The 27,739-nt window shown below is 45.5% G+C and overlaps 1 protein-coding gene across 1 annotated transcript in view; it reads right to left on the bottom strand.

Annotated features, from left to right (window-relative positions):
- Positions 1–18,304, bottom strand: part of SLC22A16 (solute carrier family 22 member 16) — a 41,978-nt gene extending 23,674 nt beyond the window's left edge. Inside the window, exons 1-2 of the mRNA XM_028104237.2 lie at positions 18,177–18,304; positions 1,720–2,199 (exon numbers count right to left, since the gene is read on the bottom strand). Of these exons, the coding sequence (XP_027960038.1) occupies positions 1,720–2,199; positions 18,177–18,229 (533 nt within the window). The 5' untranslated portion in view covers positions 18,230–18,304. The remainder of the gene's footprint in view (positions 1–1,719; positions 2,200–18,176) is intronic.
- Positions 18,305–27,739: the final 9,435 nt, after the last annotated feature.

The raw sequence follows: 27,739 nt of genomic DNA, 5'->3' as shown, positions 1-27,739 counted from the left end.
TTATTTTGGTTTGTGTTTCTAGATGTTCTGGGCAGTTATTCCTCAATTTTATGTCATTTTAAAATATAATTTCCAGGGGCGCCTGGGTGGCTCAGTCGTTAAGCATCTGCCTTCAGCTCAGGTCATGATCCCAGGGTCCTGGGATCGAGCCCTGCATTGGGCTCCTTGGTCCACAGGAAGCCTGCTTCTCCCTCTCCCACTCCCCCTGCTTGTGTTCCCTCTCTTGCTCTGTCTCTCTCTGTCAAATAAATAAATAAAATCTTAAAAAAAAAAATTTCTAGGAGGTGCCTGGTTGGCTCAGTTGGTAGAGCATGTGACTCTTGATCTTGCGGTCATGAGTTCAAGCCCCATGTTGGGCGTAGCGCTGGAAGGAAGGAAGGAAGGAAGGAAGGAAGGAAGGAAGGAAGGAAGGAAGGAAGGAAGGAAGGAAGGAAGGAAGGAAGAAAGAAAGAAAGAAAGAAAGAAAGAAAGAAAGAAAGAAAGAAAGAAAGAAAGAAAGAAAGAAAGAAAGAAAGAAAGAAAGAAAGAAAGAAAAAGTTTATTTAAAAAAATTAATAAATTTTTAATAAAATACGATTTTCAGATTTTTTGCAATAATTTTAAGCTTGTCTTCTATTCCTTTAAGAGCAGTAAACATAGTGAATTTATTACCCATGCCTGACAATTCTAGTATTTGAAGTCTTTGCGCATAAAGGCTGCTTTTGCTGACTCTCACTCATGGTGCCTTTTAATCATGTGTTTTGGCTTTGACTGACCTAATTTCCACACCTTCCACACAACTACAGGAAGGCAGTTATGGAATAGAAGATTCTTAATCATAGAAACATAACTTCAGCCACCAAATAATAACTAGACTCCACTTCTCTAATTTTATTACTCAAACGGCACCTCATGGGATGTGAGTTAGAGGTGGGGAGACCTGGGCACTCCTCCCTTTAGGCCTCCATAGACTTTGCCTCCATTGACTTTCACTTCTATTTTGGCCCCAGCCACAACAAAGCCCTATATTTTTATTTTGGACATTTGTTAGCCCATTAGACTAGCATACCGCAAGGGCAGAGATTTTGACCTAAGCTGTTGCCTTCAGGTTCCCAGGGCCCAGAACATGCCTGTAAAATTCACAACTATGGGGACCAAATAAATTCATCTCTGTGTGTTAGCACAGGTACTTAAAGCGCAGTCCATGTCCACACAGAGATAACTTTGCTTTATTTAAATGCTATGTATCCCTTTTAATGTATGTTTTTTAAGAAAATATGGCTAGTGTATCAAGAACTTAGAACCAAGTTACATCTATTAAAAAGCAAGTTTATTTAAATATATATATATATTCAAATAATAACCAGTATTTATTGAGTGGTTATATGTCCAAGGTACTTTTTCTGCATTAATTTTGCAATAACCCTTTGAAGTGAGTGCTATTATTTTCATCACCAGTTTACAAACTAGTTTCTGAAACACAGGTTATGCCATTTTCTCAGGACTCATGACAAGTAAGTGGTAGAACCAGGATCTGAACCCAGGTAGGCTGTCTTCAGAACCCATGCTCTACCCACTATGTTTTTGGTGTATCCCTAAACACAATCAGCAAAGATGTAGGCATTTAATAGGAGGTATGAACATGACTAAAGTTTTGAACATAATTTCCTGACCTCTAAGAAAACCAGATAGGAAAATCAACCTTACACTGATGCAACAAACCTAAATACTTCATTTTACCTGTCAGAAAGGTAGCCAAAAATCATTGCTCCCAGCAGGACCCCCAACATAAATACGGGCTGGACCATCTTTGCAAACCATTCTCGGTTACACACCAGATCCCACTGAGTCACCACGGTGCTGTCCCACTTGCTCTTGTCATAGATGTAGCCATCCAAACAAGGAAAGCTGCTCTTCTGGCCATTATAATCAGAGTTCAAACCAGACTTTTCATCCCTCCGGAATCGGTGACAACTTGTGAGCTCCCAGACCTCACCGTTCTGTAGCTGCACTATAATCTGATCTTCATGGCCTGTGAAAAACAGGATCCAGATGTCCTCCAACCTCCAACTAGAGATATTGTGGAAAAGAACCTGACTCACGTTGCCCGGAGGCCGGCAGGTATGGTAGGGGGACACTGTCATGAACACAGATGCCAAGTAGTGGATACCACAAGAGATGTTCTGGAAGGCACATATAAAATAGAGGACTATCTGAAATCTGCAAAGAGAAGAAAAGCAAGTTACTATATCTGGCCTATGGGCTCAAAAAGACTATAAGTACATATGAAGGGTGTTCATCATATTTAGCTTAATATATATACAGATGTATAAATACAGAAATAATTACAAATGTTTCCGTGTGTGTGTGTGTGTGTGTGTGTGTGTGTGTGTATTATTTGTTAGTATATATACATAGCTCTGTTATGTCACAGGCAATGACATTGAGACAGGGAAACTAAAGGGACCCCATGAAAAAATACTTTTTTGCTCCTTTTTCTGCTTCTTCTCTTGCTAGGATATACACCCCCATCTTACACACACCTTATAGAACAGATAATATATGGCTTCCTTACAAAGGCCAAGGAATTCATGATTTCTTTGCAGACTTCCAGCACAGTATATAGCATCTAAGGAGTGACCAGGTGGGGTCATCATGAACATTTTCCAAGACCACTAACTCATCGAGACCCCTGGCTTCAGGGCATAAGTGACTTATGGAGGACACCTAAACACTCATCTTTGTTCTCAGATGCCTGAGAAGACACTGCACCAGACCACCATCCCCAATAAAACCCCAGACTCCAAGCAAAGATGAAACTCACTCTCCTTTCCTCTCCGACTCTCCCAGAGGCTTTGTCTGTATCTGCTCTCTCTACGTCTTCAGTAAACTCTGCTCTCATTTCCTCTTGGCTCACACTTGATTTCTATCCTGTGCAAAGCCAAGGACACTCCTGGTTGGTCCTGCGGGACATCCTCTGGGTTCTCAAACCTGGCCAACCTGCATCAACATCCCAATAGCAACATGCACATCCAGTGCCCAGATCTTGTTTTCTAAATACATTCTCCAGTAAAAGGGACCAGGAAAAAAGCTGATTTAAGACCAGGACAGGGAAAATTAAAAATATGCCTAAAGCATCTTGTGGAATCAGAAAGTAAAGAAGCACTCAAAATACAAAAGGTTGGGGGCATGTCTAAGGGACACAGGAATCAATCTGAAAAAGCTCCCAGTGGGCAAGGTTGAAACAATTTGAGCAACAAAATAAATAGCATGGTATATCCCAAGGTATAAAATAAATATACAAGTCCATAATGTTTTGTTTAATTTTATGTGTCAACAAGACTGGGCTAAGCCCAGATAGCTGGTAAACATTATTTCTGGATGTGTCTGTGAGATTAACATTTGATTGGGTAGACTGAGTAAAGAAGATTGCCCTCACCTGTGGGTGGGCATCCTCCAACCCACTGAGGGCCTGACTCGAGCAAAAGGTGGAGGAAGGGCAAATTTGCTCTCTCTGCTGGGTCTGAGGCATCCACCTTCTCCTACCCTTAGACACCAGAATTCCTGGTTCTCAGGCTTTTGGACTCAGACTGAAATAGGGAAACTGAAGAACTCCATAAAAACCTGCTTTTTGCTCCTTTTCCTGCTTCTCTTCTTGCTAGGGCCTGCACCTCCACTTTATACATGCCTCAGAATGCAAACAGCATGTCCTCCTTGTAAGGAACACAGAGTTAACGATTTCTTTAGAATAGATAATACCTAAGGAAAAACCAGGTGACAATGACCGGATGAAGCTCTCATATGCATACTCCAGACCACCAGAGCTAGGCAAGTATCTCGAAGGCCCATGCCCCCAAGAACACCACCTGGGCTTTTGTCTCTGTACTAACTGGTCCCTGGATGCCTGAGAGGACACGTACACCACACCACGAGCCTCAGTAAAAACCTCCAGACCCTGACCAAAGACAAGATTTCCTCCTTTCCTGTCTGAGTCTCCCAGAAGCTCTGTTTGTACTTTCTCTCTACTTTCAATAAACTCTGCTTTCCCCTCCCGCTGGCTCAACTTTGATTTCTATCCTGTGCACAGCCAGGGACTCTCTTGGCTGGTCCTGTGGGACTCCTTCTGGGTCCTCGGACCCAGCCTGCTAGCAACTAGACCAGGACTTACATCATCAGTCTCCCAATTTTCAGACCTTCAGACTTGGACCTCTCAAGAATCCCACCAGCTGCCCTGGATCCCAGCCTCCAGACAGCACATGGTGCAACTTGTCTGCCTCCATAACTGTGTGAGCCAATTCTTATAATACATCTCTCATCTGGATCTCTCTATATATCCTATTTGTTCACGGGGTGCCTGGGTGGCTCAGTCGGTTAAGCATCTGCCTTCGGCTCAGGTCATGATCCTAGGGTCCTGGGATCGAGTCCCACATCGGGCTCCCTGCAACAGAGAGCCTTCTTCTCCCTCTCCTTCTGCCTGCCGCTCTGCCTGCTTGTGCTATCTCTCTGTCAGATAAATAAAAACTTAATATACATATATATATATACTATTTGTTCTGTCTCTCTAGGAGACCTTGATGAATTCAGATTTTGGTACTGAAAGTAGTTCTAAACAGAACTTTAACAATGAACTTTCTGAACTAGTTCTAGGGTTTCTGGAATTGGTTTTCTAATCAGATTAGATTTAAAAGCACTAATGACTCCCCTCTGATCCCTGTACCCACCATTCTGGTCTTTGATTTTTATGAATTTTACTATCTCAGGTACCTCCTATAAGTGGAATCACGCAATACTTATTTTTTTGTGTCTGGCTTATTTTACTTGGCAAAATGCTAAGTAAATACACAGCAAATTGCTGTGTTTTGCAGAATTTCCTTCTTTTTTTAAGGCTGACTACTCTTCCATTGTAGGTACACACCACATTTCCTTTATCCATTCATTTGTGGATACACACTGAGGTTGTTTCCACATTTTAGTTATTGTGACTAGGACTGCCCACGGAATACCCATAACCATGGAAGTGCTAATATCTCTTTGAGATCCTGGTTTCAGTACTTTTAAAAGTATACCCAGAAGTGGGATTGCTGGATCATATGTGTGAAGCCTCCATACTGCTTTCCATAGTGGCTGCACCAGTCTGCGTTCCCACCAGCAGCACGCAAGTGTTCCAATTTCTCCACATCCTCGCCAACATGTGTTGGCTTTTGTCTTCTTTTAATAATAGCCACCCTGACAGGTATAAGGTGATATTTCATTGTGCTGTTGATTTACATTTCCCTGATGATTAATGACAAAAGACATTTTTTCACACACCTATTGACCATTTGCATATTTTCCTTGGAGAATTGTCTCTCCAAGTCATAGGCTCATTTTTTTAATCAGGTTGTTAATTTTTTGGTTGGGAGTTGTATGCATTCCTTATTTTGTTTGGAAATTAGCTCCTTATCAGAAATATAGTTTGCAAATATTTTCTCCCATTTTGTAGGTTGCCTTTTTACTCTGTTGATTGTTTCTTTTGCTGTGAAAACGCTTTTTGGTTTGATGTAGCCCCACTGGCTTATTTTTGGTTTTTGTTGCCTGTGCTTTTGATGTCATATCTATGAAATCAGTGCCAACATCAGTGTCAGGAAGCTTTTCCCTGTTTTCTACTAGGAGTTTTACTGTTTCCAGTCTCATGTTTAAGTCTTTAAACACCACCTTCTCTCTCCCAGCTTGCACCACTGGCCTCATGGGAGCTCCCTACAGTCAGCTGACAGAGTAAAAGACTTGGGCCTGATTTTACAGCTGCTTCCACACAATATACAGGCACCCCCTGAAAGTGGACAGCTGAAGCACTACAGCCCCTCTCTGGGGCAGGCCTGAAGGACAGTCGTGAAAGGAAATCTTCCCAGTGAACAGAACTTCGAGCAATGCACCTAGTTGTACACTTTGCTTGGAAGGAGAAACGGTCAGACATTGATCATATATCAACACATAAGCTGTAGCCAATGGTTTAGTTGGATGGTCAAGGACTTGGAAAGCACATGATCAGAAAATTGGCATCAAAGAAATTTGAAGAAGAGGTATGTGGATAGACCTCTAGGAATAGGCAAAAAATGTGAAGATATTTGTGTCTCATGTGAGTGCTCACCAAAGGATGACCTCAGCAGAAGAGGATTTTAATAATCAAGTAGATAGGATGATCCATTCTATGGATACTAGCTGGCTTCTTTCCCAAGCCATCTTGTCATTGCCCATTGAGCTAATGAACAAAGTGGTTATGGTGGCAGGGACAGAGGTTATGCAAGGGCTCAGCATCTTAGTGAGCTGATCTGGCTACAGACACCACTGAGTACCCAATATGGTACCACTACCCAGCAGCAGAGACCAACAGTGAGCCCCAATATGGTACCACTCCTGGAGTGAGTGTTTGCTTGTTGTGCAGAACCATCTGGACAACATTTTGTCCTTACTAGAATAAACACTCTGGATATAGATTTGCCTTCCCTGCACAATGCTTCTGCCAAAACTACCATACTTACAGAATGCTTTATCCATCAGTGGGGTATTCCATATAGCATTGCTCATGATGAAGAAACTCACTTCACTGCAAAAAAATATAGTAGTGGGCCCCTGTTCATAAAACTTACTGATCTTATCATGTTCCCCGCTATCCTGAAGCCCCTGGTTTGATAAAATGGTGGAATAGCCTTTTGAAGACTCAATTACAAAGCCAGCTAGGTGGCAATATCATGCAGGGCTAGGATGAGATTCTCTAGAAAGCTGTGTATGCTCTGAATCAGGGTCCAATATATAGAGCTATTTCTCTCCTAGTCAGCACTCATGAGTCCAGGAATCAAGGGGTAGACATGGGAGTTACACCTAGGGACCCATTAACAAAACTTTGGTTCCTGTTCCCACACCCTTACTCTCTGCTAGCCTAAAGATCTTAGTTCCAGAGGGAAGAATGTTTCCACTAGGAGACACAACAATGATTCCACTGAACTGGAAATAAAGACTGCCGCCCGGCCACTTTCGGTTCCTCAGGCCTCTGAATCAAAAGGCAAAGAAGGGAGTTACAGTGTTGGCTGGGGTGATTGATCCTGACTACCAAGGGGAAATCGGGGCTGGGTGGCTCAGTCATTAAGCGTCTGCCTTCGGCTCAGGTCATGATCCCAGGGTCCCGGGATCGAGCCCCGCATCGGGCTCCCTGCTCGGCGGGAAGCCTGCTTCTCCCTCTCCCACTCCCCCTGCTTGTGTTCCCTCTCTCGCTGTCTCTCTCTCTCTCAAATAAATAAATAAAATCTTAAAAAAGGGGGGGAGGGGAAATCGGCTCCCCAGTGGCAGTAAGGAAGAATATGTCTGCAATACAGGAGATCCCTTTGGGTGTCTCTGAGTATTACAGTGCCTTGTAATGAAGGTCAGTGGAAAATTACAACCCAATCCAGGCAGGACTACTAATGGCCCAGACCCTTCGGGAATAAAGGGTGGGTCACTCTATCAGGTGAAAGGTCCATAGCCAATTGAGATGTTTGCTTAAGGCAAAGGGAATATAAAATGGGTCATGAAAGAAGGGAGTTATAATAAATACCACCTACAACCACGTGACTACTTACAGAAACAAGGACTGTAATTGTCATGAGTATTTCTTCTTTATTTTGTTATGTTTGTGGGTATAGACAGTTATTAAGCAAATATCTTCGCTTTCTTCCTTATTCTCTTCTCATATAACATATGATGTACTGACTTTATATCAGTATTTAAGTAGTTTTACATCATAATATTTAAGTTACAGAATATCAGAAGAATAAACATCATCAAAGGACCTTACCTCCCCTTCTGGGGAAAGGATTAGTGTACTGCGGGTTGTATTCAGGATAGTTGTATCACGTCAAGTGGTATTAAGACCTTGTTATTGTCTTTACTTAGAGATTAAGTTTGGTTTAAGGAGATCCATATGGGTTGCAAGTTGACAAAAGGGTGGTTAACCTGTAATGGTTAATTTTATGAATCAACTTGACTGGGCCACAGGATGCCCAGACAGCTAGTGAAACATTATATCTGGGTGTGTCTGTGAGGGATCTCCAGAAGAGACTGGCATTTGAATCAGTGAACCAAGGAAACATCACCCTCGCCAACATGGTGGGCATCATCCAATCGGTCGAGGACCCGACGAACAAAAAGGCCAACGAACGACTAATTCACTTTCTTTTTTTTTTTAAGATTTTATTTATTTGAGAGAGAGAATGAGAGATCATTTAATAGGTTTCTTCATTATAAAGAAAAAATATTCATTCATTTTAATAAAGCAAAAAACAATCTGATTATGTAAGACTGTATTTCCTAAATATTTACAGCAAAGGTGAATTCTCAAAGCTCCTCAAAGAGAGCACAAAAGGGAAGAGGGTCAGAAGGAGAAGCAGACCCCCCGCTGAGCAGGGAGCCCGATGCGGGACTCGATCCCGGGGACTCCAGGATCATGACCTGAGCCGAAGGCAGTCGCCTAACCAACTGAGCCACCCAGGCGCCCCTAATTCACTTTCTTTGCTTGGGCTGAAACATCCATGTTCTTGTGCCTTCAGACATTGGTGCCCCTAGTTCAGACCCTGCCTGGGACTTACAGCATCAGCCCTGTGGTTCTCAGGCCTTTGGATTAGGACTAAATTACATCACTGGCTTTCCCAGATCTCCGGGCTTGCACATGGCACATTGTGGCACTTCTTGCTTCTATAATTGTACATACCAATTCCTATCCTAAATACCCTCTTATCTATCTATTTCTATATCTTATCCATTCTGTTTCTCTGGAGAATCCTGACAAACGCACTACCTGGTTAAACAAATAAAAAGGAGAGAAGAGACAAGTCTTTTTTGCCAGGAGAATTCCAACTATTATCTATAAACATTCCCCCTCTACAAGAGATGGGAGCTTAATTCCCACTCTCTACTCCTGGAGGGCAGGCTAAGACACAGTGACTCCTTCCAAAGAATACAGTAGGAAAAAGGAAAAACTAGTAACTTTACAGCGGGAGAAATCAGACACATGCTATCTTCACCAAATGTTGAAAGTTTAACATCCCCAGTGATGTTATGTGGATGTCATGTACCTCCTCATAGGATGTGATAAACAAGCACTTGCCTCTGTGGCACCTTCTAAAAGCCATAACCCCAGTCTAACCGTGAGAAAAACAACAGATAATCCCAGACTGTAGGATATTCTACAGGTTGCCAGGCCAAGATGCCTAATGATGGTCAAGGTCATAAAAACAAACAAACAAACAAACAAACAAAAATACAGGAAAGACTGAGAAACTACCACAGGGTAGAGGGCAGTGGGCTAATACACCAACTCAAAGCAGTGCGGTACCCTGGGTTAGATCCTGGAACATGAAGAGAGCGTTAGTGGAAAACCTGGTGAAACCTATACAGAGTCTGGAGTTTACATAATAGTAATATACTAATGTCAGCTTCTTAGTTTGGCAAATGTGCCACGGTAACTAACGTAAGGTGTTCCCAGTGGGGAACACAGCATGAGGGACATACAGGAACTCTCTGTCAATCTTTGCAACTTTTCTGTAAATCTGAAAGTATCCAAAAATGTATAATTGTATTCAAAATGTAAAATGTAGAGTCTCCAAATTTACAGACTCAAACCAACACGGACTTATTTTCGGAAATAAAAATTGCCTCACAAGGACAACGGTGCCCACAGGACGGCGGGGTAGAATACATAACATTTGGACTGCCCCACTCATTTCAAACCCCTGGAATAAAGAGTCAGAACAGCCCTCTTTGGGCAGATGGTTTCAATATTCAATTTTAAAAGGATCAGTGCAGACAATGAAGAACATTACTATAAAACCGTCATGACAGGAAGTAGAAAATAGGTCCCATCAGAGCGCACGGATGCCAAATTGCACTGTTGACACATGTGATCTTCATCTCGTCGCTGCCTACTTTCCAAAGCAGCCCACCCGCCTGGTCCTGGAGCTCCCCCTCACTGGAAGGCCCTCCTGACCATCCTTTAGCTCACTTGTTCTCACACTTTTTGTTCTCAGGAGCCTTTACGGTCTCAGAAATCTTGAGGATCCCAAGGGCCTTGTCTTTACGTGAGTTGTCAGTACGTATTAGAAATTATAATGAAGGGGCACCTGGGTGGCTCAGTCGGTTAAGCATCTGCCTTCAGCTCAGGTCATGATCCCAGGGTCCTGGGATCGAGCCCCGCGTCGGGCTCCCTGCTCAGCAGGGAGTCTGCTTCTCCCTCCCCCTCTCCCCCTGCTTGTGTTCCCTCTCTCTGCTGTGTCTCTCTCTGTCGAATAAATAAAATCTTTAAAAAAAAAAAAAGAAAGAAAAGAAATTAAAATGAAGAACATTTTAAGTATTTATGAATCCACTTAAACATATTAATAAGCCCACGCATGTTAACATTAAGGAACATATAGCTATAGTTTTCAAAACAAAATGAAACAAAATTAGTAAGAAGAATGGTGGTGTTTTACATTTAAAACTTAGATTAAAAAAAAAAAAAAAAACTTAGATTAATAGGGGCGCCTGGCTGGCTTGGTCAGTGGAGCAGGCAACTCTGGATCTTGGGGTTGTGAGTTCAAGCCCCACATTGCGTGTTGAAGTTGCTTAAAAATAAAATCTTAAAAACATGCATGCACACACACACAACTTAGATTAACAGAAGACAGCTAGTTTCTCCAATCAGTGTCTGCGTTCGATCTGATACATTATTACATGTCAGCTAGCCTCTGGAAAACCCTATTGTATATTCACGAGCAACGAGAGTAAAGACGGCCACCAGTGTCTCTATGTTACTATGACAGCAGTTTGGGCCTTGCAGACCCAGAGACGGCACAGGGCACATTGTGAGACTTGCTGGCCTCACCTGTTCCTGCCTCGGTGTTTCCTCTCCACACCGAACACCTCCCCATTCAGCCCCTCTTCACTCTTCACCGCCTGCTTCTCCCAGGTCCAGACTTCCTCTTTGCTTGCCCTGCATTTTCTCTCCCATTGCTTTCTTTCTCTTCTCCGGCGGCGATAGACAGCTGAAGTACCCTTCTGTTCTTTATGTTGGTTTTTTAAAGAACACCTGGTGAACGTTTTCTACTTCTCTACCAAATCATCAACAACAACAAAAGTCCCATGAAAGTTTGAATGAAAGTCCCACAAAGGTAGAAACTGCACTGCCATCACTCTGGTATCTCCTGTGGTACCTGGCATGGTGTATAGTGCAGCGTCTATAGAATGTCTCAGAATCCCTCAGGGTTAAAATGAACTGCGCTGAGGTTAATGCATACTCAGTGCCTCTGGTAAAGACAGGTGCTCAAGAGGCCAGTGTATAAAGAATTTTGAAAAAGTATTTTTTTGACTGGGTTCTCCATCAGCAAAAAAAAAAAAGAATGTGTGTATGTGTGTGTATGTGCAGAGATGTATAAAATGAGCATATATGAATATGCAATATTTATATACTGAATTAAAATCTTGTGCATATTGAAATAAAAACTCATATTTATATTTACTTATATACACACATTCATATGTAAAATAGGTGTTTTTTTATGGTGCTCCAAAAGATGATCTTTGCCCACCACAGGGGTGAACACACCCCACTTTGAAGACTATCTCAGGTTGGCAAGGCTAAGCAAAGTTGCAGAAGTGGTGATGTGAAGTTATCAAGCAGGCAAGCCCCCCAAGTCCTCAGGGATGACTGCCAAGATGGTACGTGGCCCCATTCCTCACTTCTCATAGAACCCTGTGCAGATAAAGAAGTAAAATGGAATCAACTGAATGGGTTGTGGCTATCAGGACACCACATCCTGGAGCTGGCCACAGTTGCAAAATTCAACTCTGTATCTGGCACTGGCCCCCTGGCAGCTAGTTCAGAAAACAAATACACAAAGCTAAAGGTAAGCAAGAATCAAGTGACCTTTTTCTAGCAACAGAAAGGGAGGGAGAACACACAAATGCTATTCTCGGGGTCTTTGAGGGATGGGCAACCGAGAGAAGAGCCCAGAAGCCCTGAAGCTTGAGTCCTTGTGGCTAAAGGTGAGCCAACTCTGTTTTTCCAGAAAAGGTGCCCCTGCCCAAAGAAAAACTATCAGAAATCTGCCTCAGCCTTGTCCACACAGAGGGGCTGGGCAGGAACAGCAGGTGGGGAAGATAAGCCTGACTTGCTGTGACTCAAGAGATCCCAAGAAGTTAAGATCACAGCTTGGAAGGGTGGTGCTGGAACCCTCAGCCCTGCAGGTCACTAACATCTAGGCTGCTAGATGCCACGGGGTCAAGGCTCTGCCCTTGGCCTACACACACTGAGCTACCTGTGAGCACCTGGCAAGGCTGGTGGGTCACCGGCCCCCAGGCAACAGGCTTGTGAATTCAAGAGGTTTTTCTTCCCTCCCTGGCAATCTCTCAGGAAGCATTTCCCAACCTGCAAAGATGATCGCTAGCTAGAAGGGCCCTACTGGAGAATTCCATCTGAGTGGTTCTGCTTCTGTCAGGCGGACTCTGGATGGGCCTGTTCTTGCACAGCAGACGTTCCCCATTTCCCTCCCCCAGTTTACACCTGTTGCTTGTGCTGTACCTAACACCTTATTTGGCCTTGTCCTGGGCAATGTGTGTTGGATCATGCACTTTAGCGTCTGGGTTGGTACCTAAATAGTTCATCCCCTGGAATGGCTCCGCCGCTGAAAAGTTCGCATTCTGCTGACCATACCCTTCTACACTCCCAGCTCCCCCAGTCATTCCCACTGACCCCATCCCCAGCACCAATCAGGTGCCCAGTCTCTGGATCCCACCAGCTTCTCTAGTTCATCGCTGCCTTCCTGGCTTCAATTCCTTCCCCAGCCAGCCTGAACCCCACAGGCAACACTAGAACTACCTACACACACACATATACACACGCACAGACCACCCACCCTGGCAGACCTCCGAAGCTAGGACTTGTCTTCTCTGTCCCACCCCTAGTGATTGTGGTTCAGGAGGTCTGAGATAGGATCCAGAACTCTATACAAGCTTAAAAAGTTTCCTAAGAGATTCTGAAATGGATGAGAAACACTACCCTAGGAAATCAAATTCTCTGGTTGAACAATCTGTTGGTACAAGGTTTGACATTCGAAATATTTAACAATTGTCATGGAGCAACTGGAACTCTCATAAACAGCTCGTGAGGGCATAATGTGTTATAACACTTTGCAAATCTGTTTGGCAGCTGACCACAGGCACACTCAGCAACAGAGTGGTTCCTCTTCCCCGTATGTACACAACAGAATGTGGGTACAAAACTCCTACCCTTCCAACGCACCTTCCATTCTGCAAAGTGACCTTCATAATACCTGAACTCCTTAGCATGCCATACCAAAACATTCTTGGGGAGGACTGTGAGCTTACCTCTCACCTTCCTTCTCTCACCCTCATACTACACCTTAAAAGATGTAGACAAGAAAGACTATGCACGATAAGCCCAACCTGGAGACGATCTAAATGTCTATTAACAGCAAATGAATAAATTGTGGAATATTCATGCCATTACATACTATACACCAGTGAAAATCAACAAAGTACTGTGACATACAATATGGGTGAATCTCCCACATATGAGGTTGAACAAAAGAAGCCAGACCAAAAGTACACGATTTTTCACTCCGTTTATATAAAGTTTAGAAACAGGCAAAACTAGGGGCGCCTGGGTGGCTCAGTCGGTTAAGCGTCTGTCTGCCTTCGGCTCAGGTCATGATCCTGGGGTCCTGGGATCGAAGCCCCTACACCAGGCTCCCTGCCTCTCCCTCTCCTCTCCCTGTCTGTCTGTGCTGTCTCTCTCTCTCTCTCTCTCAAGTAAATAGATAAAATCTTTAGAATCAAGCAAAACTCACCTATGGTGGTAGATATGAGGACGTAGTCGGGGGGTAGTGCTTGGGAGAGGGCGTGAGAATGGGTGGTCTGGCGGTGGTAACATGGTTCTGTTCACTTTATGATGATTCATCAGGTTGTAGATTATGGTGCATACTTTTCTGTGTATAAGTAATATATCAATTTAAACATTTTATATCTACCAGCCCCAGAGAGCGAGAAGAGTCTTCACCAATGCCCTGCTGAGGCATGATTGGAATGGGTACTAAGTCACACCCAGTCTTTCCACCTGGTGCCTACCAGCTGGATTTCAGCCCTGAATGGTCACCCAATCCATACTGACAAGGAGGCGTCTTGCTGAGCAATACATTATTTATCCAAATGCCTATTAAATGTCTCAACCTGGAATTCCCACGAGGAACTCAGTACACTCTCAAATTGATCCAAGCCCCAGGCCTGCCCCACCTGGAGTGTAACTGTTTCTGAGTTTCGGACACCAACATCTACACAAACCAGAAATATGGGGCATGGGGCAGAAGGCCGACAGGTCCTTCCCACTTCTCTTTCATAACCAGGAGGTCCCTTCAATTCCACCCGTTAAAACTGTCCAGTCCTCCCTGCTCACACTCCCCCCTGCTTCAGTCCAGACCCTCCTTATCTCCCACCTAGGCTCTTACCTAGGTCTTCTCTGGGCTCTGCCCAAACTCCTGCCCCTTCCAACACAACTTCCATTCTGCAAAGTGACCTTCCTAATACCTGAACTCCTTAGCATGCTATACAAAAACATTCTTGGGGATGTTCTTCTCTCACCCGCATACTTCATCCCCCAGGAATAATAAACCACCTATCAGTCTCCAAACAATCCATGCTAGTTCACATAAATATGCTTTTCATGTGCCAGAAAGGTCCAAAGTATCCTTTCAATTCAAACTTCCCTTTCCCTGTTGCAAGGATAACTTCTTGAAAAAACAAGACCCTGGGCGCCTGGGTGGCTCAGTCGTTAAGCTTCTGCCTTCGGCTTGGGTCGCAGTCCCGGGGTCCTGGGATCGAGCCCCGCATCGGGCTCCCTGCTCGGCGGGAAGCCTGCTTCTCCCTCTCCACTCCCCCTGCTTGTGTTCCCTCTCTCGCTGTCTCTCTCTGTCAAATAAATTAAAAAATTAAAAAAAAAAACCAAGACCCTACTTCCCTAGGCAGCTAGCATTGTGACCTATCACTCTCCCTTACAAAGACTATTGTCCATTGGGTGTTATCCACAGGCCCAACCTAAGGTCCCTCTGGGATAATACTTATAGATACAACACACCACTGCGTTCACAGCTAGAGAGACACACTAATGGAAAAAGAATCATACAGACACAATAAGCAGAAAACCCAGAAGCAAAGAAAAGCAAAGATGACCAGAACCCCCAGAAAATGGACCCGTGTAATCTGGATGATAGGTGAAGAAATTGCTTTCAGTCCTAGATTTATATCATTCTGTACAAAGAAGCATAACAGGTGGCATCCCACTGTGGTTAAGAGCGTGGACTCCAGAACCAGACTGCCAAGATTTGAATCTTATATCTGTTACTTACAGACTCCTTAAACTTACTCCTTAAACTTTCTGTGCCTCAGTTTCCTTATCTGAAAAGTGGGTTGTTCTGGGAATGAAAAGAGTTACTACATGTATAGCACTATAGCACACTGAAGCACACAGAAGTGCTAGCTATTATAATGTTCTTAAGGTGACGTCAAAAAGGAAGAACCAAAGCAGCTTTTTATGTTGAAAAACAAAACAAAGCTACCTATGTCCATAGGTGTAAATCATCTATAGGCTCCACATTCCAACTCTGATATTTTAAATCATTTCTCCCCTTAAGCCAAGACAACTCAGGGATCCAGGGTCTTAGATTATCCCAGCACAGATGCTGGAGTGTGTTTCCTCAATTCCCTCTCACCCGGGCCATAAGCCATGAATTTATGGAACTTCAGTGTGGCTGCAGGACAAGACCTGGAATGCCTTTTTAATTCTAAGTGTCCTGCTTTCCTCTCGTAAAGGTGATGAGGATAGTGCTTCCTCAGCCTAGAAATGACTAATGAGAAATGAAAGAGAATTAGGGTTCTCTACTTAACACTTTCACTAGGTTTCCTTAAAAGAAGGCTAAATAACAAAACCCAATGACCTCCCTTTCTATTTATAAACAATAAAAAGCATAATTAAAGCAAACATCACAGAAAACTGGGGGTCCTGTGCTCTGGTCACACTGTTTTCACCTTCTCCTGTAAGCATTAGCTTGTTACCCTTACCTTGCTACATGCTGCTTTCACAAGCCAACTGTTCCCACCAGGATGAGGACTCAGGTAACAATAATAACCAGGCTTTATTGAGAACGTCCTGAATGTTAAGACTTTTGCTCACATTATTATAGCCGGCCAAGAGTTGTCTCCCCCAATCCATTCTCCTCTTCTCCCACCATGGAGAGCTTCATTTGACCAATGTGAGTGAGGACAATGGGAGCAGATGCCTCAAGCACAGGGAGCGAGCCCCATGCTGTGGATGGCGGAGCTGCCTCACCCACGTGGATCCCTGGATGATCCCATGGGACAGAACCTACCCTGAATAGTTACTGGAGAAGGACAAACTTCCAACTGAGGGATCTCTTTGTTAGCCAAACACCAAATGATATAATGACCTGAGTTAATCCCTAAAATACAGAGGGAAAGAATGGTATTTGTACCTCTTACCTCCTAGGACTACTATAAGGATGTAATGAGAGGTTGCATGTGGAGTCCTTACAATAAATATTTGGAGTACTATTATTATCCCCATTTTACAGATGAGGATGTAGTGAGTAAAATGCTAAAGATCATACAGTTAATATGTGGTAGAGCCAGGACTGGAATTCAGACATCCAACCCCGGAGCTGATCTTATAATCCCCATGCTATCCTGCTTCAAGAAGGATGAAATGAAATAATATATAAAGACCCTGGTGGAGCCCCGGGGTTGGTACCTAACTGTGCTCAGGAGAGCATTGCGGATGAGAGCATGGGCTGTGGAAGGTGATGGACATCCAGCAACCTCCAATCTTGCCCTACTATTACTAGATCTGTGACAGAGGCAAGGCCCTGGTTTTCTCATGTGTAAAATGGGTGATACCACCAATCTCACGGAGCTATACTGAAGAAGGAAGCTAAGATGTACAAAGAGCTTCTGACACAGCCAGCCACAAATCTGTGTTCAATAATACAGGTCTCAGGAGGACGCAGGAGAGAGCTGGGGTCTCTTGCCCCTCCTCTGGCCGCTCAACCCCTTTTTTGGGGGGTGAACACAAAATAATAGCCAACGTTTGTGCATCTTTCCAACTTGGAGAGCAGCACTGCATCATCTCTTCACTATAAGCCCAGGAGGGAGGTAAGGCAGGAATGACAGTGATTCCCATTCTGTGGATAGGAAACTGAGGCACAAATATTCTCAGAATCATATCAGAAGTAAGAGGCAGGCCAGGATTCAGACTCAGCTCCAAACTCGGATCGTCATGCTGTATAGCCCCTCACCCAGCTGCCTCTTCTCCCAAAACGTTCTGGGTCAGACTGGAGAGTTTCTCCACGAATGAACGAATGAAGTATTTTTAATGTCTTAATTAATTTAACAAATGGAAGGAGGGTGTCAAGTGGCTCAATCGGGGTCCCAGTGCAGGGTGTCTGTGGGTCCCTGGCCCCACCAGCCTCAGTTTCCCAATCACTAAAATAAGGTTGCCAACACCTCCTCTGTAAGGACATCAAATGAAACGCTGCATGTAACCACCCGACACAATGTACCAGGCACATACGAGGTTTCTATAAATGGCAACAAAATCTGACTAACGGTTGTTCCTGGGCAATACCTGCCAGGCACAGAGGGAGACCCTACGGGGCCGAGCTGGATAGCAGTCGTCCGGGAAAGTGAAAGAGGAGCCGGTTTGGCGGACCAGAGAAACGGGCCGCCAGGGACAGGCACTGCTCTACTAGGGTGACCCAGCGGCGTGTCCAGACGGGCCTGGGGACTCCGGCTCCTGCAGAGGGCGCGCCCCGGGTCCCACCTGTCGCAGCAGGCAGGCCGGCCGGGCCCGCACCCACCACTCCCGAGGCCAGCGCCCGGGCCTCTCTGCTCACTGTAGGGGCGATCCCGGCGCCAGAGTCCGAGAGGACACGGCCAGGTCGGAGCCAGGAGTCTGCACGCGGGTCTTCCGACTTCCCCCACGAAAGTATGGGGAGAGGTTTTCGGATGGCTAGCGCCGCGCGAGAACCCCACCGCAACGGAAAGAAACAGACCCCACCGGCGCCTCCTCCACGTGGCTCCCGCTCCCCTCCGCCAGTCCTTCCTCCTCCTCCCCACCCCCAACTCCCTACCTGCCAAAGTGCCCTACGCGGTCAAAAATCAGCTCGAAATTGTGGGACCGCATGGTGCCGCCGTGCACTGCGCTCCCAAGCTGGGCACGCCGAGCTCGCCGAGAGCCGGGAGCCGAGGGCAGCGCGCCCCGCTCCGCCCCGCCCCGCCCCCGGCCAGCCGCGCCCCGGGGGGCCGGCCCGGCAGTCTGAGTTCCCCGCGCGCCAGAGGGCAAGGGCTGCGCGCGGGGCGGGTCGGCTTCCTCCCTCCGAGGCGCCGTCTCTCCTCCCCGCTAGCGCAGTCTCCGGCTGCTCCCCGCTGCCGCGGCCCCCTCCCGAGTGAGCTGTGGTCCCGGGAGCCCGCCGTTGCGCCCGCTCCCTCTCCGCCGCCGCGTCCGACCCTCCACCCGCACCGCGTCCGCGTGGTCGCGCCTCTCACTCTCTCTCTCTCTTTCTCATGTCGTCGCAGTGCCTCGGGACAGCCCAAGGCAGGAATGAGAGGCCCGGGTTAGGTTTGGGGGCTGCAAGAACCTAGCATCTTTGAAAAGACGCGCCTTCCAAGCGTGCCTCTCCAACTTGCGTGCCGAAGGATGTCCTGCAGAATTTGATTTTCTGTGTACGTTTCTGGACTCCACTCTTGACCAGCACAAATACCGCTTTCTCAGAGAAAGCCAACGGTTTGAGGGCCAGGACAGGGTCTCCAAGAGCAGAGCATAAAGAAGGGATTCTGATAACCCTGAGAAGTGACAGGCTCTGGCAGGGCTGTGTTCAAGCTTGTATGGTTCCCAAAGAGCAAAGGAACTCTCTGGGTAGAGACTCAAGCAGAATAGTATCAAAAGAAACTTGTGCTTGAACAGGATTTGAAAAACCGAGGAAAGCACACTCCCAAAGTACTTCCCTCACCACCTGGTATATTCTAGATACCTCTCCTCTGTCAGTTAAGGGTTATGAGAAATTGTATTTTCAATCCATTTATGGTGTTTTTCAATGATCAGAAGTGGTAGTTTTTATTGTAATGAAGTCAAATTCATAAATATTTTCCTTTAGAACTTGTGATTTTGTAATTTGTTTAAAAAATTCTGCTTCACCATGAGGTCACAAAAATATTCTGTTATATTTTCTTCTAAAAGTTTTAGCTTTTGGCTTTTCTCATTTAGGTCTTAAATCCACTGGAACAGATTGTTTGGTTTAAGATGGCGATCCAATTTTGGGTTTTTTCCATGCAGATAAAAAATTGTCCCAGCCCCATTTATTGAATACTCTGCATTTTCTCTGCATTGCCACCTCATCACCTATAAACTTTCTATTTTTGTGTGGGTTTGTTCTGGGCTCTCTAAATCTGTTCCATTGATCTACTTCTTTTTCCCTGTGCCCATGTGTCTTTATTATTATAGTTTTATACAATCTGCTCCAATCAATCTTTTACTACTACTCTAAAATACCTCTTATCAAAGTCACCATGATCTCCATGTTGCCAAAGCCAATGGTCAATTCTCAATCCTTATTTTATTTAATTCCCACTGTTAAAGAAAAATTATTTTAAAAGGTATAATCATGGAGCGCCTGGGTGGCTTAGTTAAGCATCTGCTTTTGGCTCAGGTCATGATCCCAGGGTCCTGGGATTGAGCCCCACGTCGGGCTCCCTGCTCGGCGGGAAGCCTGCTTCTCCCTCTCCCACTCCCCCTGCTTGTGTTCCCTCTCTCGCTGTGTCTCTCTCTGTCAAATAAATAAATAAATAAATCTTTAAAAAAAAATTTTCCCATCTCAAAGTGTTTCACAGTGTTTCCTGGCACCACAATATCAGTTTGTCTTTCTTAAAACATCTTCTTTGGTGCCTGTGCTTCCCCAGTCCCGTGATTTTTCTCTTACTTTCCAGCTTGCTGTTCTCTGTCACTTAGAGCCTCTTCCTTTTCCCATTTTCTCTCAATGTTGGAGTGCCCCAGGGCTCTGAGCTCTTCTCTTTTTACACTCTCCCTCAGTAGCATGACGCTGTCCAACTACAGTCCACGGGCCAAATCTGGTCTGCTACCTGCTCTAGCAAATAAAGTTTTATTGGAACCCAGTCATGCTCATTCCTTCACATACTGTCTATGGCTGCCCTCATACAGCAAAATGCCAGACTTGAGTAGTTGTGACAGACTGTATGGTCCACAAAGCCTCAAATTTTACTATCTGGCCCTTTACAGAAAAGGCTTACTGACCCATGATCTACTCCTATGGCTTTTAGTGACTCCCAGATCCACATGTCCAAGCTGACCCCAGCCCGGTACTCCAGACTTGTCAGTGCCACCACCTCGTCCACAGGTCTAAAAGCCACCTCAGACTTGCCATGACCACCTTCATTCCCACTCCTCTCCAGCATTTCCCATCTCAGTAAATGGCACCTCTTGCGCCAGCTGCTTAGGCCAAAACCCCTGGTGTCTCCTTTTATCCCTCTCCTGTTTTCATACTCCACACCCTTTTCCATCAGAAAATTCCAGGTGCTCCGCCTTCATGATAGAGCCTGATTTTCTCTACCCCCGCTGCTAACCTTCTTGTCCAAACTATCATCTCCAGCCTGGATTACACAACATCCTCCTAACTGGTCTCCATCCTTCCTCCCTTACCCCACACAGCTCCTTAAAATATAATTCCGGGTAAGACACTCCCTTGCTTGGCAGCTTTCTGTCACTGTTAGAATAAAGCCCAAAGTCCCGACATGACCCTGTCTGTTCCTCTAACTCATCTCCCACCTTTTTCTCAACCACTACTCCACTCCAGCCTCCTTGCTCATCCTAACCCGCACCCCAGCCCCCACACTTTTACACTTGCTATCCCCTCTACTTGAAACTTTTTTCCACTTTGACTTTCTATTTATTTTTCAACTTAAAAATATGCCCCCCCCCCAAATAAAATAGCCACAACAATAAAAACAAACAAATCATCCCCACCAACAGTCTGGAACTTTTCCTGGACCTTTATGGAGATAAAATGGACATATAACATTGTGTCCGTTTAAGGTGTACAATTTGTCTTATCACTGGAAGTCTATACCACTTGACCACCTTCACCCATTTCTCCCAACCCCACCCTCACCCCTGGAAACCACTGATCTACTCTCTGTTTCTATGAGTTCGGTTTCCTCTACTTAAGACTTCTGTCTCCAAGAAGCCACAGGGCTCATTTCCTTACTTCAGTCAGGTCACTATTCAAACGTTGCTTCTTCTGGGAAGATTTCTCTGCTCCTCCTACAACATCAGTCCGCATCACTCTCTAGCCCCTTACTATGCTACCCTGCTGTATTTTTCTTCAACCTGAGATGCATACATATAATTTGATATCACTGCCATATAATATAAACTCCATGAGAGCAGGGACTTAGACATATAGTAGATGCTCAGTAAGTATGTGTGGAATGAATGAGTAAATATAATTCAAATGGGGGAATATTGAAACAAAATTTAAGCAATTTCCTAAGAGCACCAGTTTCTCCACACATGAATGGAAGAAGACAAAGGGCCTAGCTCAAATCCTACCCACAGCTTAGGCAAGTCTTGGGATTTCCTAAAAAGGAGTCCGCTAACAAAACACTTGCCCTCTTAGAAATCCAGTGAGATAATTCTAACACAAATACAGGGCAGATGTATTTCTTCGAGTAAGCAGAAATGGGATGGGGGAATAGGGAGGGGAGAAAGGCAGGGGCCCAAGAAAAACAACATTTGTGCATCCTTCTAAATCTAGATGGATTAGTTGTTCAATTGGGTGACTTGGAATCCCTGGCATGGGAGTAAATATTCTGATGCCCTGTGGCCTCACAGCTTCCAGGTCCCAACCCTCATCTCAGTCTGTTCAAAGTTTCCTTGGAGCTACATCTAGGTCCCTAAGAGGTATCCACAAATTGGAGAGAAATCAAAGAGCAAATGGTGATTAAGTTAATTGATGGGCAAAGGGTGACCCACAGTGGTGCCCGGGTGGCTCAGTCGGTTAAGCATCTGAATCTTGATTTTGGCTCAGGTCATCATCTCAGGCCCCGTGTCAACACCTCACTGGGTGTGGAGCCTGGCTTAAGATTCTCTCTCTCCTTCTCCCCGTCTCTCGCCCCCCAAACTTGTGCACACATGCGCACATACTCTCTTTCTCAAAAACAAAGAAAAAAAACAGTGACCAAGAGCCTTACTTATAAAATGCTAAGTATGCATCAGATTATAAGGTTAGTAATAAATGTATGGAAATGGTTTTTCTGCCCATGGCTAAGAAATTACCAACAGAGCAGGAAGGGGATTTGGTGTGTGGGGGTGGGATGGGGGGACGGGTGGCAGCCCACACAGCTCCCGCCAGAGGAGGTTTGCAAGCCACTTCTCACAGGCTCTGTCCCACCTTGCCCTCCCCAAGCCCTAGACAGACTGCCACGTGCTCCTGAACTGAAATCCCTCCTCAGCAGAGCCCCGGCAGAGCCTGCCTGAAGGGAAATTCTGGAGGGAAGCTTTCTGTTGGCACCCTCACGTTTCCCTGACCACACTTCCCTCCAACTCCAGGGACCCCGTTACCTCTGTCCCCAAGGGCTCCAGGCTGGGACTGGTCTCCAAGTGCCACTTCCACTCCTACCCCCACCTCACTCCAGGTCCCACCCACAGGAAGCTTCCCAGCGAAAACTGCCTCCTCTTCCTCGGCCAAAGCTCTACTGCCCAGGGTTTTCTTTTTTCTTAATTAGGAAAATACCCTTATTATTATTGAAATGTTCCAATACTCAATGGAAAAACCATGATAGTGGCTTTTTCACAACTTCACGGATTACAGAGAAATGACTTTCCACCTTCTTTGCAGAAATCTACCCCCCAAATCAGACAGGGCTCCATGATGTCTGAAACAGGGCAGGAAGGAAGGGCAGAGAATCAGCAAGGAGAACTGCAGCTGCCGGGGCAGTCTGAGGGTTTCTCTGCACTTTGAAAGCCCAGTTGAGTCCCGAAGGGCTGTGACCCCTCCAAGGAAGGCTCAGTCCAAGCACATTTGTGGCAGACTGAGGCAGGCTCTGTCCTCCTGACGGCCAGCAGGCCACGGAAGGCCTGAGGCGTGGCACTTGTGGCTCGGAGGCCTCAATCAAGGCAGCTTCGTGAGAACGAGAACAGGACGCAGGCCTGCAGCTCAAATCCCTTTCTCTATAAAACATGGCCAGGACAGAGACTACAGGCACTGGTCGAAGGCTGCTCTAGGTTTAGAAATCTCCCCTTTTACTCGGCTCCTGAAGATAAATTTGTCAAATAGCTATTAAAAAAAAATCACGGGCGCCTGGGTGGCTCAGTCATTGAGTGTCTGCCTTCAGCTCAGGTCATGATCCCAGGGTCCTGGGATCGAGCCCCATATTGGGCTTCCTGCTCAGCGGGGAGCCTGCTTCTCCCTCTCCCTCTGCCTCTCCCCCTGCTTGTGTTCTCTCTCTCTCTCTCTCTCTCTCAAATAAATAAATAAATAATCTTTAAAAAAGAAAGAATTCAACATGAGATATTGTTGAGCATCTGCTCGGTGGGGAGTCTGCTTCTGCTTCTCCCTCTCCCTCTGCCCCTCCCCCTGCTTGTGCGCTCATACTCTCTCTCTCTCTCAAATAAATAAGTAAAATCTTTTTAAAAAATAAAATAAATCAGAAAGCAAACATGTGTTTCCATTTCAGCTGTAATCAGCAGTTGGCAATTTTTAGGAAAAGATGACCTGAGTCGCTCATTGTCAAGATTATCTATTTTATTGGTCCTCTGGCTCTTCCTTTCTCATCCATGGCTGGGGCAGGGGGGTACAGCTGTAGCAGAAGGCTGTTTGTGGATTTGAGAAATCATGACTCTAGATGGAATTTATGCTAACATTGGGTCCTCTGTCAGAAAAAAATACCTTGGCTCCTCCACCGCCTTTGAATGATGATGTCCCTGGCATTTCTTATCCTTGGACTTCTCTTCCTGCCCTATATTCTCTCTTGATGGAGCAGATTCATCAGTATTGGAACCCAAAAAATACCACCAAACTACTTGATAAAGTCAAGCAGAGCCGCAACAAGAGAGAGCACCGACTTGCCAGAGTCCCAGTAGTGCTCAGAGGGGAAAGGGCAAGAGCAAGTGAGGTCCTGGAGTCTGGTTTCAGGCCGGTCTTTCTATGGGATTGAATGGGGTTGGAAAAGGATCTTAACATGTGAGTTCAGGATTGGAGAACACAAAAAGGTAAGGATTTTGAGGCAAGGTGTTAAGAGTCCTGGGAAGTAAACAGTCCTTTCATGCTTTTCACTGAAATGTTGAAGAGTTTGATGTTCGGACGCCTGGGTGGCTCAGTCGTTAAGCGTCTGCCTTCAGCTCAGGTCATGATCCCAGGGTCCTGGGATCAAGTCCCACATCGGGCTCCCTCCTTGGTGGGAAGCCTGCGTCTCCCTCTCCCACTCCTGCTGCTTGTGTTCCTGCTCTTGCTATCTCTCTCTCTGTGTCAGATAAATAAATAAAATCTTAAAAAAAAAAAAAGAGTCTGATGTTCATTTAAATGCATTTGGAAAATTCCTGAAATGAACACTAAGGTATTTATAACTTTTCCTTGGCAAGAGTTTTCTGGAATAGTAAAGGCATGTTAATAAAAACAGTCAACTAGTAAAATTACGTCAATGTGGACAGTCAACCATATAAAGGTAAATGGTTTCAGTTCTCATCACCCACCTACGGGCTGCTCCAGCCTACTCCTCTCTTAATGACCTCTAGACCCTTATCCCAACTCTCTACTGGACAACTTCATCTGGTCATGCCTCAGATTACCAGATTAAGCTCTAAAATCCCCAGGTAAATAGGTCCCACCATCAGTAAAATCCTTCTATGACTCCCTGGCTTTCCAAATGAAGTTTTATCTCCTCAGCATGGCCTCCAAGGCCCCCCAGGACTGGCATACTCTTACCTCTCAGGCATCAACTCTAATCATGTTCCTACACAACCCCTTTGCTCCAGAATTGCAGGCCTCCATCAGATCCCACAACGCAGGGTGCTCATTCACACCACCACACCTTTTCCCATGCTGCTACTTCAGCCTAGAAATCCCTCCCCACCTCATCTACTGGCTAAATCTCCTAATTCTTCAGGACGCAGCTCAGGTGCTGCTTGATGCCTCATCCTTGTTGACAACTGAATGAAGTTCCAACTCCTTTCTCCAGTTTAAAAAGGTGGAGTCAGAACCACCACTTACCACCTATGTGATCTAGGGCAAGTTATCTAACCTCTCTAAGTTTTCTTTTAACAGCTCTAAGTTTTCTCTTGAAGGAAATAATAGTGCCTACCTGGTCATGAGTATTAAATGAGATCAGTGTCTCCCCAGCTTTAGCAACTAACCATTGGTGACCACCTTCATGATAATTGCTGTATCTATACAAATTTATAAATGCATTTTTAAATGAACTTCAAATCACCTCACATTTTTTAAAACGATTTTATTTATTTGAGAGAGAAAGAACACATGCGAGCATGAGCAGGGGCAGGTAGAAGCAGAGAGAGAGGGACAAGCAGACTCCATGCTGAGCGTGGAGCCTGATGCAATTCTCCAAGAAAATAAGCAATCTGTTTAAGGTTGCCCATCCTTGGGTTGCAGAGCCAGATTCCAACCCAGCTCTTTCTTACTCCAAAACTATTGCTCATAACCATGACATTGGCACCGCTTGTTACAAAAAGTGCAGAATTGTGCACAGTTACCCTTAAAATGATTGGAGTGGAAATCTGGTGACTTCAAACCACCACTTTCCCCAACCTCCCTAAGAAAGCCTACAAGTAAGTTAGTATGCCATTAGCCCTCAAAGACACCCATCTGGCCGGGTGTTCAAGTCAAGTCCTTAAAACTCAAAGAAGGAAGTAATTGCTCCTGGGTGAGGTAACCTTGAAGACTTCCAGAAGAATTTAATATTTGATTCAAGATTTGAAGGATAAAAGTAAATACCGCCAGTCAGAGGCAAGGTAGAAAGCGTGTTTGAGTGAAGAAAATAGCCTGAGGAAAAAAACAGAAGTAAAAATCCAGGCATGCGTGAGGCCACAGTGTGAAGCAGTGCAGCTGACTGATGAGAGCAGGCGTGGTTTGCGCTCCGCCTCGTGCCTGGCACACAGAAAATAATGGGGACATTTACCGGAACGGCCTTGGAAGGCGTCGTTAAGAGCTCACGCTCTGCCATTGACAACCTCGTCGTAAATTCCATCTTCATCACTTAAAAACCTCGACACCCCGCCCAACTCACATCTCTCTGGCATCACTACCTGGTCAAAAGGGTTGAATTCAGTGGTGGGGTCAAATGAGCCTCGAGTGCTCCAGCCACCTTTTCAGTTGCAAATAGCAGCAGACCACACTCAAACTAAAGTAAGAAAGGGACTTTTTTGACTCACTTTGGGAGAAGTCCAGGGGTAGAGCTAGCTGCATGTGTGATGGGATCCAGAGGAACAATGTCTCGGGTTTCCCTTTCTCTCATTCTCTTCTCTCTGCTCTTCTCTGCTTCTTTGTGTAGATCTCAATCCCATATGAGAGAAAAACACTCCCTCCCACACCTGCAAGTCAATTTTTCAAAGCCAAGGGTGGAGGTGCACTGACCCACTGGCTTGCGGCCAGGGTAGGGAAGTCTCTGATTGGCTGGCCTGTTGCAGGGCTGGGAACTCTGATTGGCTGGCCTGTGGCAGGTCAGGGAGCTCTCCGATTGGCTAGCCTGTGGCAGGGCAGGGAACTCTGATTGGCTGGCCTGTGGCAGAGCAGGGAATCCTCTGATTGGCTGGCTGGCCTGTCACCTGTTCGAGTCTCATCAGAAACAGCCCAATAGTACCTCATGAACTAGGGGACACACAGCTTCCTGGAAAGGGATTCCAGATGAATAACACTTAGAAACTTTTAACAGTGTACCTAACCCATGGTAAGTGCTTAATAAAAGCTAATGCTATGAGGATAGACCAAGAAGGATAAGTAAATTAGGGCCACAGTGCTTGGAGCCTTGAATTCTAGGCTGCAACCATTGAACTTTAGTTAACGGGCAGTGAGGAGCCACTGAAGGCTTTGTCCCTTGTGGTGAACAAGGTATGTTTTGTGAAAATTGGTCTGATAATGGGGGTGTGACAGAGGGAGGAGGAAGGTGGAGAAGGTGGTGGTAGGAAAGTCGATTGGGAGGGTGATACACTTGGAGGCCAGTGTTCAAGATACAAATTAGAGAGGTGATAGTAGAACCTGAATGAAGGGGATTCCCATTCAAGCGGCAGAGAGGGAAGAACGGCCGGCTTTGGCAACTGGCTGCCTGGGGAGGGCACGGACAGTGAGGAGGTGAGGAGCGCCAGAGCTTACAAGCCTGAGGGACTGAGGATGATGGCCTGGCCGTTTGGGCTCCTCTTTCCTCCCTCTTTCCATCTTCCTCCTCCTTCCCTACTGTTTTGGGAAAGATGCAAGTTTCTCCCATCCTAGAAAGCACAGTCTTTCTCTGGTGCATTTCACTGGCACAGCCACTGAGGGCTTTAGCGGGAATAGCTTTAAAAGGATTGGTTCATAAACGATGCAATATGTTAACAAAGATTCAAGTGAGTGAAATGTTTTCCCTATTACCATAAAAGATAAGCAAACAAACGGGACTTGCAGAATGTGCAAAA

Source organism: Eumetopias jubatus, unplaced genomic scaffold (genome assembly GCF_037043125.1).
Source record: "Eumetopias jubatus isolate StellerSeaLion01/CBP00866 unplaced genomic scaffold, mEumJub1_p1.0 scaffold_6, whole genome shotgun sequence".
NCBI classification, from domain to species: domain Eukaryota; kingdom Metazoa; phylum Chordata; class Mammalia; order Carnivora; family Otariidae; genus Eumetopias; species Eumetopias jubatus.
Note: the sequence above shows the minus strand (reverse complement) of the source record. Positions and strands in the feature narration are given on the sequence as shown.